This window comes from Acanthisitta chloris, unplaced genomic scaffold, assembly GCF_000695815.1.
Source record: "Acanthisitta chloris isolate BGI_N310 unplaced genomic scaffold, ASM69581v1 scaffold29142, whole genome shotgun sequence".
In the NCBI taxonomy this organism is placed as follows: Eukaryota; Metazoa; Chordata; class Aves; order Passeriformes; family Acanthisittidae; genus Acanthisitta; species Acanthisitta chloris.
Window position 1 is genome coordinate 11486 of NW_008661535.1, and position 17212 is coordinate 28697.

The 17212-nt window shown below is 37.8% G+C and overlaps 1 protein-coding gene across 1 annotated transcript; it reads right to left on the minus strand.

The window, feature by feature from the left end:
* Nucleotides 1–2721: 2721 nt before the first annotated feature.
* RBP2 (retinol binding protein 2, cellular) lies at nt 2722–11176 on the minus strand. Its single transcript, XM_009070271.1, has 4 exons — nt 11085–11176; nt 7617–7795; nt 4553–4654; nt 2722–2793 (listed from the first exon to the last, which is right to left on the minus strand). Exons 1-4 carry the CDS (start codon nt 11155–11157, stop codon nt 2740–2742), a joined length of 408 nt encoding a protein of 135 aa, XP_009068519.1. The 5' UTR covers nt 11158–11176; the 3' UTR covers nt 2722–2739.
* Between the last annotated feature and the right edge of the window lie 6036 nt (nt 11177–17212).

Consider the following 17212-nt stretch of genomic DNA (forward strand, 5'->3'; position numbering starts at 1 on the left):
ACCTAACATCACAAATATGATGCAAACAAGGATGCCTTTGGAGGTAATTATAATGCAATGTAACGAATATCTCCTCTGCCTCCAGTTCTCTGTGTACAGTTGTAAAGGAAGCTGCAAGCTCTTGCATATCAGTACGTGCAGAAAAGAAATGCTGTCTTGGAGCATAAAAACTCTTGCTCATTTTCTCTGGAATTTTCATCTCCAAAATTGTCAAATAATAGGATCAGATCCAGTTTTCTCCTAATCAAAATCTACTTGTGCTCAATTGCCTACTTCATTTACTTCTGAACCATAACCATTAGATAGAACCAGTAAGCATAACAAGAAACCAATTGAAGGATGTTTGCTTTCCATCTTCAGACTCATCATTTGTGAATTGATGATAATTCTTCATGACATATGAAAGGTTCTCCTTTGGTGTGAAGTTACAAACCCTGCATTGTGCAGGCTTACTCCAGGCAAGAACCAGCTATGAGAAATATCACTGATTAAAACATGCACATTTTGTTTCCCAGTGATAACTTTCTTCTGATAACATTTTGAAAGCTTAATGAACTGTAGTACTTCTTAGGCTTGCAACTAGCAGAGACTTAGAAACAGGAATTAAATACATTTCTGCTGAAAAGCCTAGATCAGGACTGAATAAGAAAAATTAAGGAATTTACTAACTCCAAGTGCAGTTTCTTCTATGTGAATCATTGTGACAGCATTGCTCAGCTGAAGTACACAGGAAGTTTGATACCAGGTCAACTTTTATCAGAAGAAGCAAAGTCCAGTTCATAAAAATATCCTTTTATCTTCACTGACATGCCTGTTGGGATTTAACGCCATCCCACTACTAAGCACCACACAGCTGTTTGCTGAAAAAAACTCATGGGTTGAGCTAAAACAAAAGCTGTGTGCACAAACAAAGCAGAACAAGGAATTAATCCACCACTTCCATGGACAGGCAGGTGTTCAGGCATCCCCAGGACAGCAGGGCTCCATCACACGTAACAATGACTTTTTAAACTTAGGAAGTCAGTGCCATCACAAAGACAACTGTTTCCCCTCTTCCTTCTTCTTCCAGCTGTACATGCTAAGCATGATGTATGGTATGGAACATTCCTCTGGCCTGTTGAGGTCAGCTGTCCCAGCTCCCTCCCAGCTTCTTGTGCTCCTCCTCACTGGAGAGCATGGCAACCTGGAGTCCTCGACTTAGAGCAGGCACTACTTAGCAGTAACTAAACCATCAGAGTGCTATCAACATTATTCTCATACTAAATCCAAAACACAGCACTGTACTAGCTACTAACAGGAAAATTAACTCAATCCCAGCTGGAACCAGGACAATGTCCATGGCCATGTAAGTATTAGTGACATTAATCAGATTTTTGCAGATGTAACCTAGTTTTCGGCTGGGAGACTGTCTCACTTCTTTCCTATCCTGAGCTATTGACAGTGAGTGGGCTAAGCAGCAGGTGGGCATGAGGAGAAAGCATATGTTCCTCCATTTCTGCAAGTTTTTTCCCCTCATATTTTCTGTACTTCCCTATCACTGATCTGTGTAGTGAATTTTCACTCCTCCCATACTAAACAGAAGATGGGGCCTGTGGTCTAGAGGGAACTTAAATAGCGATAAAGTCATGTGAAAGTTTATATATCTGAAAGGCAAGGTTGTAGGAAGGAGTATATTTTATAGGAATAATTCATATAGCTGGGAAAAAGCAGATGAGCTTTTGGGCACACAAACTCTTCTTCAGTTCTGTGGAAGGTGTGCACACACTTTGTTGAATAATGTCAGTTTCTATCTACTGAAGTAGTGCTCACCATCCATGGTTAACTTAAACTTGCCTTCAGCAAGGAATGTGAACTCTTTTGAAAAACCCTGAATAAAACTGAGCAGAGTTCTATGGAAATGACTTTTCTCTTTAAAGTCTCTGAAGGCAGGTACAAGGTGCAGATTGCAGCATGCTGAGCAGTCTTTATGCACATGGTATATGTGGTTTGTGTATACTCTGCCTTTTACCTCTTACAGTCCTAAGTATGGCTTAGTTTTCACTTCATGGAGCAACTCTGGAACGTAGAGATTGCTTCAAACAGCAGATTTCTCCACTGGGATTATTAGGAGAATGCCAATTCTAGCTGGAGGTTAACAGCATTGTCATTGATCCATGTTAGGACTGTATTAAGGAGCTGCAGCATTTCACAATGGCCATGAGACACTTATCAGGTGATAAGCACTAGCAGCTACAGACCTGGGCCAAATTCAAGCGAACAATCGAGATGTGAAAAGCCATGTATCGTGCTCAGTGAGCCAGTCTGTTGTCTGAAACTGTGAACCTAGTGATCCAGGACTAAATTAAATAGAAACAGTTCAATGAATGTCCAATTTTACTCAGTCATCCAAATATATTATGATATTACAGCACTATGGAGAGATATACTGTGGCTGAGATAATTATGACTGTTAATTTCCAGCCTCAGTGCTAAAGGACATTCCTCAGGAAATTATTATAAAGATGGAGGGAAGCATTATTTGAAAGACAATTTTATTTAACTCCAGACTGAAAGTCAAAGGAATTTATGAGGTTTGTAACTGTATGATGTTATTTCTATAAAATGTGTTTGTTTCCATAAACAGGCGCAAAATATATTCACAGAGCAGTGTCAAAGAGATGAAAATCTGTGTTCTTCTTTTCACACAAAACAGAACAGCATAACAGTGTGATGAAGATCTGGGTGGCTTTCTGCTCAATTTTACTTCTTCCTCTTAAATGTCTGATGGCACACCTGGTCTTCACATGTCAGTTCCTACAGTATCAAAACAGGGAGTAAGCATACAGTGCTAGAAGTATTTTGCATACACAGCAGATCCCACCAGAAATTACAGAGCCACTGCATTAAAAACTTATGAAAAAGAGAACAGAAAGAATAGTGTGTGATATGTAACCAAACAGCAGGCATGCACCTCATGGTGCAGGAATTCATTTTTTGACACTTGAATTGAGTTCTAAGAAGAATAAACACAGAAAATGCATTAAAACTGTGCTTTAATGCAAGGCATTTTCATGCTCTGTTATTAAAATGACATACTGTAATAGTTTATAATTCACATGTTACCTCATAATTCATGAGCAGCAATGAAACAAGAAAATAAAAAGAAGAAAAAGAGAGGAATGGTTTAAAAAGATGAGGACATTTGCTTCAGAGCTGTCCCCAACCATTGCTCAGGGACGAGAACAATGCTGTGTTCCAGCTGACCCCTGACAGGTTGGCACACCTGCACATTACAGAGCAGTCAGTTTGGTTAGCCAGAATTCCAGTGCCAAACAGTACTTTGAAGGGAGCTAAAGCTGGTATTTTTGGCCAGCAATGAGTCAAAGATGCAATGCAGTCGCTGAAGACTGTTGTAAGGATCTACTTGTCCTCTCTGTTTGCACCAGTCTTAGCCTGAGTCCTGGTGCCAGTGTGTAGAACATTTGTTAGGTCAGCTTTGGAATATGTGGTAAAACAGCCCTGAAAAGTGTACTGGGCAATTAACTTTTAGTTAGGTGGCAGATAGTGTTTTTTAATTCCTAGCTTTGACCTTTCAAGCATACAGACATGAGCCACTGTGGCTGTCCACACTATCTGTAAACTTGTGAAGGAGCAGATGTACAGATGCAAAGCATGAGACAGAACAATAAGCTCTCCTCCAGAATCTTTCTCCACCCACTTATTGTGCCATCCAATGCACATCATGCCCATTTCTTGATTGCTCTCCCAAGAAACTTGGGAATCATTATGTGAAATGTTTGAAAAATGAGTGGATGTGGAACTCTGTGATTTGGTTCAGTGGACATGGTGGTATTTGGTCAAAGATTGAACTTAATGATCTTGGAGTACTTTCCAACCTTAATGATTCTATGATACTGTTACTTTGAAATCTTTCTGGGCTTCACTGACTGCTTATTTCCTGCACAGGCTCTTCTGGCCTCTCTTGGACTCACCTCATTTGCCGCTGGGCTCAGCTTACTACCTCAGATGTATGAATATATTGAATATTATACATTTGAATACAATAGAAAATTGTACTAGCAAAAAATAATTGCAGTATAGGTTGTTTGTGGGATCCTCTTGAGAATCCCCTCTTAAAGGGGTTTCTGATCTGTATTACAGCACAGTGTGCAAAAATTTCATAGTGCTTCTTTCAGAACAAAAAATAATCTTTTTCTTGCAATCTGTCTGGTTGGATATTTTTTTGTTATACTTTATTTTTTTTTCTACCAGTGATTACATAAGAATGAGAATATGTTAGAGGTGCAATGTAACAGGAAGGGTTAATAGCTGGAGGGCAGTGGACTGGAGCAAAAAAACCACTGCAGGGTTGTGACTTAATTGGGAGCAGGTGGAAAGAAATTGAGCATTCCTGAGTTGAAGCAGGGGGAGAATTTCCTTAGAGTTCAGAGATCAGAACTGTCTAAATAGAGACCTTTCTAACTAGAAAAAGTAATGAATCCTTTGAAATGGAAAACCCAAGGCTGTGTTGCAGCCTCAGTTATGTGATGTGTATCTGTGCAGCAGCCCTTACCAGGTGCAGGACATCTCCTTCAATCCAGTGCTTCCAGCCCCTGTTGTTCTTTTCACCTTTCTGAACACACACCAGTTTGTCACCATCCCAGGTCACTAGTGTCTGCATGAATCAGACAATTAACTCAGATACGGTAACGAGAAGTTTATGAATACATGCCAGTAAGTTCAATCCAACAGTGAGAATATACAATTACAGTTGCTTTCTACCATTCCCCATCTTCCTCCTAAAAACCCCAAATGCATTCAAGATGACAAGTGTTTTGATGGGAAGCTTTTGTCGTGCTTTGTTGTAATTTCCATGTGTTTTCTCACATACATGAGCACCAAGTGCTCAGATTAACCAGTGAGTTGCTGAGAGGGTTATCATACACTTGTGCAATGTGTGCAAATTGTATTTTTTATTCTTGTTTATATCCATTAATAAAAGATTTTAGGGTTTCATGAGACCTGGGGGCTTATGTCAACTAGTGCAGTGCTAGCACCTGTTCTAGCTCTGCATAAAATAACAAGAGGAAGTGTATATTAATATCATCTCACACAATAAATTTATTTATATATTTTCATGCACTTTCACAAAGACATTTAAAGAGATATGATCATAAGCTGAACAATGTGCTCTAGCTGATCCTGCTGTAGCAGAGGGGAGCACTGGATTATGTGATCTCAAGAGGTCCCTCCCACCACCAACCATTCCATGATATGGTGTGATCAGAGTCTGTCACTAACAGGCAGGGTACTGGGTGTGCTGATTCTTGCCCAGCAGCAGGATAACCTTGTCAGTAAGGAAAAGTTCTCTTTACAGCCTAAATTCTCAACTACCTACAGGTACACTAGGGAACATTCACAGCAACTTTGATTGAATTGTTCTAGATTTGAACCATTTTGGGACATATTTAACCCTGTATCAGACAAATCCTCATTAGAGACCAGTTGCAGCCTGTGAAAAGTTCAGTTATTAAAAAGTTCCAAGAGTACTGGGAGCTTAATTCACTTTCTAGTTCAGCACGGGATGATTTCTTTCTCTTATGAAGGAACTTTCTATTAATAACAAGACAAAACTCATTCCATTTCAGTTAACTCCTTTCTTATTTACGGAATTTTCAAGCTACATGCTCCTTAAATTATCCATGCCCTCTTTACATTAAAATGTTGCCTAGCAATTTTATTACCTTCATCTAACTTTAATGTATTTGAGGCATTGTTTTGTTAATAAAATAACCAGAAAATTCTTTTAGAGCAGTCCAGAGAGTAATGGCATGACATGCTTCCTCTTTTCTCCTCCTCTCATTAGAAACAAATAATATAATTTGTTTAGAAAACAATATTAGGCAAAAATAATTAAAACAGGTAAGGTTATAAATGTACAAACTGTGTTTCTTTCCTTCCTTCCTTCCAAATAATTGATAGTGAATGGAAGAGTCTGCAAGTGAAAAATTTTGCAGAGAAAGGCAATAACTTTGAGAGTGGTGAAGAGAACTAGAGGAGCATTAGTCGATGGATTTAAGGAGTGATGCAACTAATGAATCCTTAGATCCTTAGTAATGCCTTCAACTGATCTAAAGAGATGTGGAGCAATGTTTTAAAACACAAACTTTGTCACAGGACTATATGCCACCCAGAGCTCACTGGAGAAAGAGCTACAAAGAAAATTTAGAAACAGGATATTCAGGATAGTGGGGAAAAAATGGGTCTTATTATTTGATGGCTTGCAGTGCTGTGAATCACTATACATTTGGAAGAAGTCATAGGAATTACACTGCACAAAGTCAATTTGAGAATGAAGAGTGAGCCATGGTGAACAAACCATGTCTTGTGTTAAATTGGTGCCACTCCAGTGAAGAATGTTGTGAGTTCAAAGGTAAACATGTTCTTTATGATGCCAATTTCCTGTGGCAATTGCCAAAACAAAACTTGTCTTGTTGAGAGTGATCTTTGATCTCAGCTACTTGGAGTTTGGAACTGAGATCTGAGTGGAAGAATGCAACTGTGGTAACTGTCAAAAGAGCTGGTACAGGTAGAGCCAGTGAATGATGACAAAAGGTGGTGCAGGGTTAGTGACACCAAAGGGCACATCTATTGGAAGTTCAAACATACTGTCCTTTCTACCCTTGAAAGTCTTGCTTAAGTATTTTAGGGAGGAGAAGAGAGTAAACCAGAAGCAGTATTGATACAGAAACATGAAGCTGAATTCACAAAGTGAATTAGTGCTCATGTTTTCTTTTCTTCCCTGACCCCTCTGATACAGTCCTGTTCGAATGCCTCACAGGAACCCACTTGCTGACCCTTCCTGCCTTAGGAGGTAGGACATGGGCTAACACACACCACGGCTCTTGGTCCAGGCATTACTTGTCTCACTGAAAGGTGTCTGAACATATGCCCACAGACTCCCAGGGGAATTCTGAGCTCAGGTTACTCCTGTGATGCCAAAGGTATTGAAGCACGCACTGCTGGGCCTCCTTACCCATGTGCCACTGCCAGGAGTCCTGCACCTATGTCAGTAGCAGCTTTGGCTCACATTTCTTCCTTGCCCCTTCCTGAAGCTCCCTTAAGGTTAATAGCTAAGTGCAGGTTTATTTTTAACAGTGTCCAGCTCTTAAACTGTCCAACTGAGGCTGTTCAGACTCACATTGAAACTACAGTGTGAACGTAGCCATTCTGACCTGAAAATATTGACCCAGAAACAGTCCTAAACTCACAAGGATGAATTTAAGGTTTCATTAAGGAGGGTACATAGATAAAAGTGGAGTTTTTCTACTTTTTAAATACTTAAAGATATATCACAGTAAAGCTGGAAAATCCCCTACTAGAAAAACATGTAATTAATGATTGTCCTCACATATCTGAGTAACCATCTGATTTGCATCTCTAATAAATGCTCATAGCATTTTCTTTCCTGCTTGTGGCAGGAAAGAAAACTGTCTCAAGATGCAAATTATTTCTGCTTTATAAAAATCCTCTGATGTCTGTAAAATATTGGGGTTAATTTAATGTATTCAGCTGATTTTTGAAACTGCTCACTCATTTTTAAAAGTGTAAACAGATATCAGGTACCAGATCTTTACCTTTACCACTCTGTTGTCCAGTCCTTTGGTGTGTTCTTCAAACTCCACTCCCACAGTGTAATCCAGATCATAGTTTCTGAAAGTGCTGAGTGTTTTTGTTTTAAAACTATCTCCGTTTTGAACAATCTCTTTTGTCTGTTTCAAATGTTTTGCAATCTTGCGAGTTGCAAAATCAATACCTGTCAAAAAACAGAAAAGAAAATATCACAATGAAAATTCCAGTGTTTTATACAAAAAAACCACCAAACCCCAACCCACAGCACTTATATTTGCACATAAAAAAAGAAAAAAAAAATAATGTGGAATATAGTTCCAAAAATGGGGCTTCAACCTGGAACATTTTGTAGAGAAAAAAATAATTTCAAACAAAAATCATCTTGTGTTTGCAAATACAGTTTCAATTTGCATATCTTCCACTGATTATAGATTTATTCATTGACAGGATATCTGTGTTGTGAGCAGAGCTACAACATACAACCAACTGTGAATGGATGCTAGTGTGTTAAATCACCCTAATTTCTTTTTTTTTTTTTTTTGAAGATGTGGAACAACAAGGGTTGTTAGGACTGACATTGCCTTCTTGGCCTCACTCACACATGAAGCTGTGGGATGCAGGAGTGCTAGTTCCATCTTATGCCTGGGAGCCATTCCCTTTCCTAGGCATGCAGTGTGATTCATGGAGCTCTTGGGCACATGAGGGTACTGGGCTATGTCCTGAAGGTCACAAATATTGGCCACCCCTAAAGAAGGATCTCAGAAAATATTCCTTTTCAGAAACTAAGGATGTTAGAATGAGTATGTAATCAAGAGAGAATGAGTATTTAATCAAGGGGATTTGGGCATGTTACTTTTATGATGAACCTATAGTCTGTGGGAGTATAGGAGAAGATAATTAATTAATTCAAAGCAATGAAAATGATACCAACGAAACAAAAGAATCAAATAAAACCTGACTTATCCATTATTATTACGACAGCAGACACAGAAATAAATTGCAGCTTGAAAGGAGACAAATTCAAAGTCAAAAGTCAAAAAACCTACCCATGTAAAGAATTTGACAGTTCCTGTTTAATATTCTATCAACATGTTGTGCAGTACTGATCTCCTTAACATCCTTATTTTGTTCCTGATGAGGACTAACATTACAATGTACACAGCTACTTGCAACTGAATGCATTGAAAGTTACCAAATGGAGAATATATATTACCAGGATGACAGTTTGCCCCAGACAATCCACCTGATGCCAGCAGCATTCGCATCTGCAATAAATATTTCTGACCAGCTGGCAGTGAATCTTAGTGTGGTGCTATATGCAAATGAAATAATCTCACATGCTTCTGCCAGAGATTGAAAAATGGGGTTGGTTTGCTAGCCATCCTTTAGTGGCTTCACGTGTGAGTTAATCACTGTCAGCTCAGCAGTGCCACAGACTAATGCAGCCCTTTTTCTTTGGGAGATTCATTGTACTACTTGTGAAGTACTAATCGAGTTGAGTGAGAGGATTGGCTTGCAAAAAAATGTGACTTTTTAACACAGGGAATAATGTTCTTGTTCAGTATTTATATTCAAGACTTCTTGGGTATATTTTATCTGCTATGGTGAATTAAAGGTATCTCTAGGTCTGATTTATAGCCAGACAACATAAAATTTAGTTCTCTCTGAGGGGAAAAAAATGTCTAGACCTCTAAAGAAATGCTATTTCTGACTAATATATTAGTCTTGTAGCTTCTGGAGAAAAATCAGGGGAGGTTTTATTAAAGCATGGTTTTCATAACTGCATTCTGAACAATACAAGCAGTAAAAATGATATATTGTTCTATTATAGTAGATTAAAATACTTTGTAACATGTTTATGATAAAATCAAATTTTCTGACTTAAAGGGCAAAACCATTCTTTAATTAAAGTGTAGAAATGTGTATGCATTAATTAAAAGGATGGATGAATTTGAAAAAAAAAACAACCCCAAACCTCTGTGTGCTTTGAATCTGAGCACTTTGATACTAAAAATATCAACCACTTTAATACTTAAAATATCAACCACATGTAAAATTCTGAGAACCAGAGCAGAGGAATATTTTTTCACCCTTTCCCTGTGATTTCTTTTCCTTCTGAGAATGACCTATAGCACATGCATCTTTGCATTGGTTTTGGCATTGGCTTTTTTTTGCTAATTCATTGTCAGTTTTAAATTTAAACTTGTAGTGTATCTATGCACGTCTACACAAAAACTCACGATGCACTTATGAAGGACCAGATCCAGGTAACAGATTATTATCAAAAAAGTTATTAAATGCAATGAAACTGATCACTACAGAGCAAGGTAGAACTGGAGCAAGATGACCATCATGAGTGGGGGTTAGAGTAGCACCCACACGAGTTGGTCAGGTCTTGGAGCAAAGAACTGAGACAGTACTGAAGTAGAGCCAAGGTGGAGAGAACTGGGCTAGAGGCAGGAGTCACAGGTAAGACTGATGCAGGCAGTAGGAGAAGCCTGAGGTAGATGAAGGTGTCCTGGAACAGTCAGTTTATGATAACTAGAAGTTAACTTAAGCATCAACCAGACAACAGGCTCCATCTTTAATGCTGAAATCACATTTCAGTTGCACATAAAGTAGCAATTATTCTTCATGCTTAACTGCCAACCCCCAGCACTCAGATCCCTTCAGTGAGTGGAGATCTTTCTCCTGAAATGCAAGATATTGACTTAATCATTATTTAAAAAACAATTCTTTTGTCCCTCACACATGTATGGGCATATTATTTAGAGATGTCCCTAAAATTATTGAGCTTTTTTTTTTTTTCCATAAATGCAAAGGCTAAAAACCATGAAGAGTGAAACTTGCCTTTCTCTCTTAAAAGAGTTAAAGGTTTGAGGAAATGATAGCTATTTTCAATAGCTGATCAATAATGCTGAGAGTTTATTTTTATGCATTTATGTGTATTTCTCACTCAGTTCAAACAGATAAATAAATTAGGGTTAAGATTCTTCACTAAATGTAAACCTAGTAGAAAATCAGTTAAAGCATCAAATCTTTCATCTATGTAACATAAAACTTTATTAGTCCAATGCACTAATTGAGTACTAACACTATTGTTGCTTTAGTGACATAGAATATCCTACTCCTCTTTAACAGAGCTAACCAGGTTGTGGCCTCACTGTCACAGCACATTTATATCAGGACTGAAAAAGAGATTTTGTACCTGAAAGCCTGTTGTTCTGGGTTTTCTCCCCCCAACTATATCTGTTTTTTCATTTGTCTGAATAAATACTAATATCTTTGGCTACAAATCTTCTCTTGCTTATATACTTAGATCATTGTAATTACATTACAATTACTTGATACTGTGATTGGCAGAAACCATTACGCCGCAACACACATTACAGAAATCCTCTCATTAATTTATAGAAGGATTTTACTTATCATTGAAACGTTTCATCTCTATGCAGTTACTATTTTTCATTTACCTAATGCAACCATGTAGCCTTCAAAGTTTTCATTGCTTTCCATTTCCCACGTCCCATTGTAGTCGGCAGGCATGGCGACGAGCTCAAAACCAACTTCAGCTCGAGAGGTGAGGCTGGAAACAGGATCTGCTATGAGAATGTTTTATAAACCTTTTCATATCTTTTTTTCTTAATAAGGTTTATGGTTTTCTAGATAATACAGTTTAAGGGGCAGAGTGATAACCCTGGAAACTTTGCCTTCATTGACAAAGTCCAGGTGAGCAGCTGGCAGGCAAGGAGCACTTCCTGCAATGTGCAGCAATACAAGGTACAATTTTACAGTGACCTTTGTGAAGAACTCATGGCTATTATGGGATACCTTTGAAATGCACTGAACACAGTGGCAAATTGTACAACCCAGTTAAAGTTTCCAAGGTGAATTCTCTTTTACAGCTCCTTTCTACGTGTCACTTTTCCCTGTGAAGAGGAACTTTTACAGAGCTGACACAGCCAGAACTTCCATTTAAAATTTATGAAAGTCTTGAATGTGCAACAAATGTAAGACAGGGTAGAAAAAGGAATATTCCTGTTCAAGATATTGTTGTTTTTCTTGATTCTGTACACCTTTGATTTTCTATACCTTGATTTTATTTACCTGATTCCTTTGATTTTACATACCAATAGCTGCACTTCTACCAACTATACTTTCATATTGTTTTTTTAGTTTAACAGCAAGCTTAGTAAATGTAAAGTAAACCAAAATCAATCATAATTGGTATCAATGCTGCCCTAAAATAATTTTTTAATTGCTCTGAAACATAGCAGTTTGTATCTGAAAGGTATTTCACATCCAGCAGCATTACATTGGTATAGGGAAAACCACAGATTTCAGTTGTGCAAATAAGCACATTCAGGATATGTCTGAATGGAGAATTGGAATGTGATGTTGAACTTTATCAGCACTTAAAGTAAGTACTAAAAACAAATTAATATAAGATAAAGTTTTACATTATGTGGCTTTAATCAGTCAAGATAATTTACAGATGGCTATACAGAGAGAATGATTGAAATGATCAGAAGTCCAGACCTCCTTGAACTCCTTGTCTACCTTTCCTTGTTTTTTTTTAAAATGGAAATGTTATTAAATATTTTACTAGAAAAAGTATTAAGGCCTAGAATTCCAACTCAAAAACAAGTTGTCATGTGTATGCCTTCATTTTGTTAAAATTTAATGTAAAATTCCACAGATTTATACAGGGATTAAAAAAAACCCTAAACCTAAAGAAAGCTGAGAGTTTCTGAGAGCTGTTCTTACAATGCCTTAACTTAAGGAGCTACTGTAAGAGAAGGAAAAGAAGTCTTTTGATCTATATTCATGAGAGATATGAAGAGGGTGTTAAATCAGCCACGAGACAAAGGCTCAAGGGACTGCAGGGACTGAAAGTTGAAGTCAGGTGAATTCCTGTGGGAATGAGGGAATACCCATAGGAAGGTACCTGCATTCTTGACTGTAGAGTTTAGTTTGTCTATAGACCACTTTACCCAGGGAAACTGGTAATCACTGACATGTTTACATAGCAAGGAGGTGGCTTTCTCAAAGATATGTCCCATTTCAAGCACAATTTATTGGGCTGAACACCTCTACTCATGTCTTTGTTTCCACTATAAGGAATTCTAGCTGAAACACCATGAATGATATTATGTTGAAAGTGAAAACTGAAAATCTGTAGTGATGCAACAGATTTAATTTTACATATTTCTGTGATTTTCTTTCTTAGCCTCCACATTGCATCAGCATTAATAAACACATCATTACTATTTATACATTTTATATATATACTAAAGGTTCTACAAAAACCAGACAAAGGAAAGGTTATCATCCCAAGTCAACCACTCACAACCACTCAAAATCAGCTGTGTAAGCACCATTGCTTCCCTTGAGCACAAGCATGACAATCTTTAAGTGCCTTTTCACGTTGTTTTTCCAACTGGAAGTTATTCTCTCCTTCAGTATACTGAAGGAATGATGCACAATTTGCAAGCAGGTACTCAGTGTTTTACCTTTTATCTCCAAATGCCTAGTGGTGGATTTATGAGAAAGGAATCAGACTGAATATCTACAATCACCTCCTGATATCTCACTCACGGTGAGAGATTTTACATGCTCATTGATTGCAGCTCTGAAGTGCTTTGCTTCCTATGTGGCAGTCACTTTGGTAATGATGAGCAGTAATTAATGTCCATTAACAACTGATGAAGTCACAGACAGTTATATTGCTGTAGATATGCAGAGCTAGGCACATTCAGAGAAAATTAATTATGAGATGAGTACATCCATTACATAAACCACCATAATTAATTAACAGCAAACACATGTAATTGTACAGATTTTCCCCATAAAGTTTTGGTTATGTTAATCCCTTTTAAAAATGTATTTATTTATTTTTATTTTCCAGTGTGTGTATTATGTAAACTTCATATTAGGAACTCTCTAAGCAGATGTTTATCCATCAGACTAAAACAGCATTTTGAGCCTTTTCATGTAAATATACAACTAGGAGGTTTACAGACACTAAATTTAACCAGCCAAAGAACTGGCTAAGTAGGGAATTAATAAAACATGAAATATTGACTTGACAGAGTTCTGTGATGCTTCATGAGCTTTTACAGAACGTTGTGTTAAGGTCCACAAAGAGAATTTTCAGTTTATGAATCAATATCTTGATGGACAGTAAAACCTGTACCACAGTCAAATGCCTTCCTAAATCAAGTGGTTCCAAGGTACAGTACCTCTAAGTCTTGGGTCTCTGCCTTACTAGTTACACTGACCTGCTCTCATCACATTTCAGCTTTAAAACTTTGACTTATTATCCCCTGGAGATCTTAGAAATCACTCCAAGTATATTTATTGTTTATATACTGCATACACAGAGACTAACTTTCAAAATGGCAAAACAATATTTCCTTCCCATGGAACAGGTCTACATTTGGAGAAATGAGGATAAGGTTCCCTCTCCTAATTGTCACAGCTATTTTGTTCTCAGCATCTTTTCCTTGCAAGAGCACCAGGGATGCCATGTATAGCATGTATGGAACACTAGGAATGATAGCAGGGAGGTGTCTTCTCCAGGTTTTCCAATGTGTATGTTAAAAACCAAAGCTCTGATCTCATAGCTTTTGTGTCATTTTTCAATGCAGGGATAAGTTTTATGGATGAATAGTGAGACCTTAGAAATAAAGCTAAGTATCTTACTTTTTTTTTTTTTTTTTTTTTTTTTGCTAAAAGCCTAAATAACTTTCTCAGTGTTCATTTGTGTGTGAAGAAACAGAGATGGTGTTCATTGCCTCTTTCCTGTGAATCAGTATTGATTAGTGGCAGTTTAAAAAGCCAATCTCATAGGAAGGGCCTAGACTGACAGGAGTGAGAAGTGAGGCCCAACTGCTGTTTCTGTGGAATGAGTCACCAGTCATGGATGCTACTTCTAACACTTGCCTCCAGTTCTTCTCACTGTGTCTGAAAAAAAACTCTATCTAGGGAGCTGACCAAAGTTCAGCCTCCTTGCTGTCTGCAGGAGCTGGTAGTGCATTCTCCTTGGGAAAGATCCTGCTGTAAAGCACTGGTAGGAGCACTACATAAAGCACAGAACAACCAGTCAAAGGCAATTTTTCCTGTAAACTTTTGGGCATGGTATTTTGCAGAGACAGTAACTTCCCACTCTGTCTCTGCTTCGTTTGATTTTTCTTTTAAATGATCTAATCTGCATATATAACACAGGAGAAAAATGCCTTGTACTCCCCCAGTCAGCCTCTACACTCCTCATGCTTGACAGCTGGGACTTTTGCCTATAGTTATTTGGTTGTTGTTTAACACATAGAAATATGGCAAAGCTGCCTAAGTTGCTCTTAGCAACTGAGTTCCCCTGAAGGATTCAGACAGAAGCAGCATGGTCACAGACACCTATTATTATTTTTAACTTGTTAGCACATGTGCACTCACTAGCTTTATTTTTATTTTTAAGAAAATTAATCACTCGAAATGTATTCAGTGACGGCTGCTACTGCAGGAGCTGTCAGAGGTGCTATCTCACCAGGCTCGGGGCTCTGTTCTGCACAAACACCAGTAGTCACTTTATGACAACCAGAAGCATGTTGGAAGGAGGCAATCCACTCCTTGTTGGGATGTTGCATGGCTTACAGGCCTTGGGGATCAGCTGGGTGAAGATAGGCATCAGCTACTGGGCAGAGACCCTACCAAGAATGGCAGGAGCAATAGGAGAGTCCTGTACAGCAGGAGAGGACAGAATCAAAAGGTGTTATGTGTGAAATGATCTCAACAAGTAGTATTTGATGTCCTATTTGTTAATGGTTGTCCTCCCCCAATATCCAGTGGCATAAACTACCGTGGATATCCCTAGCTGATAAGCTTTCTTACTGGGTCAGATACAACTTAATATAAGCAAACTTACCTTGGTGCCTTGGAGCCACAGTTTTGGCTTCTGACTCTTAAGCTTGTCTGTTTGTTCAGGCCTGGACCCGACACCGAAAGAATGAGAGTTTGATCAGTTGTACATGTAGCTGTTGGCTTAACATTTACTATTTGACATACCAAAATAGATATCTGCAGGAACAAACTTTTTGTTGACACCTTAGAGAAGGGAATTCCTTCATTCACATCTCAGTAGAGGAAGATGTCTGACATGTTGTTGACAAAGCAGTAGGGACAGTTTGCACACACTGGTAGGGTGAGGGTGTACATATAGTACACAGCTTGCAGTTATGGTAGTTTAGTACATTTTGTGTTTACCTTCAACTTAAACCAAGATGCACAAAAATATGGTTTTAATCACTCTCAGAAATAAAATAATGGGCTTTCAGCCATTGGATTTTTTTCTCTTTTTTTTTTTTTTTTTAAAATCAATGACTATCTGTCTTCAGTCATTCTTATCTCGCTTACTCCATCTGATATTGCAGATGGAGCTGGATGCAGATGTTACACACTTTATTAATTAGAAGCCTTGGCTTAGCTCTCTGAGACTTCATAATGTCACTAGTTAACATTTTACTGAGTTTGATATTAATAAAAAATGATCCAGTGGATCCTACTGGCTTGAGAACTCACTATAATAAAAGTGGTTGACATTACAAAAAGTTATGCTGTAGAGAAATATTAGCCAATGGATAAAGCTGGTCTTGATTTTCAAAATAAATGGGGAACACTGAATTTATTAATTCCTTAATTCTCCTGAGCACTTATTCAATGCTTTTTATCCAGGCTTTGAGGGAGCAGGTAAAAATCATTAGTCTTTGTTAAGTAAGAAAAACTTAGGGAGTGACCTGGTTTGGCCAAGGGCATGAAAGAAGTCACTAGGCAGAGCAAGTTAGTGAGTATAACTCTTCATATTATCAGCTAAAGAAAGCTTCCTCCTGGGCTAAATTTAATGTGGATGGAAAACCTGATCCCAGTTTAAGTACTTTGTCATTGCCATTAAGGCTCCTTAAATTTTCCCTGAAGATATTTTTTTCAGGAGCTAAATTCCCTGCATGAGCTATGCATTAATATCTGTAACTGTAATCTATAACTTAATTGTATTTATTCTGTGGCAAAGTTTTGTAATTGCAACTGCCACTTCTTATCTTCATCTGATAAAGGTTGCATTACTCAGACATTGAACTGGAATACTGATGGATGGGGCTGGAATTAAAAGAATCTATAGAGAGCAGTCTGAGTTTTTTCTTTGATACTTCTGTGACAAGCATAATTTAGCTAAGAAAATGTGTATCTCCTTTAGCTTGTTCATGCCTAATCATAAGAGCTGAATTGTCATTTTAATACAGGTTCTCATCTATTAGAAGAACATTTTAAAGAATTAGTTTAGTCAAATAGAAACAGTCCTTTTGACCTCGTTTGGAGAACACTTTAAAGGGACACTTTCAAGTATCTTAGACCTCAAGTTTCCACATAGCTTGTAAATGGTATAAATTGATGATGGAAAGATTTTGCTTAAAGTTCTAGAATTGAATCCAGATGAACAGCAAGTTGTATCAGCTGTTGCAATTAGTGCCCAATTTTGAGTTTTCTGTAGCCACTTAGAAAAAGATTAAACCATTCGTGTGATAACCTTAAGGAACTCAAGCTACTGTCCCAGAAA

Excerpts from the sequence above, each read along its gene's own strand:
- RBP2 (XM_009070271.1), bottom strand. The coding sequence starts at position 11,157 with ATGCCTGCCGACTACAATGGGACGTGGGAAATGGAAAGCAATGAAAAC. Across the intron at positions 7,796-11,084 it reads AGGCTACATGGTTGCATTAG|GTATTGATTTTGCAACTCGC; the intron begins GTAAATGAAAAA and ends GTTTTTTGACAG. Across the intron at positions 4,655-7,616 it reads TGGACAACAGAGTGGTAAAG|ACACTAGTGACCTGGGATGG; the intron begins GTAAAGATCTGG and ends TGATTCATGCAG.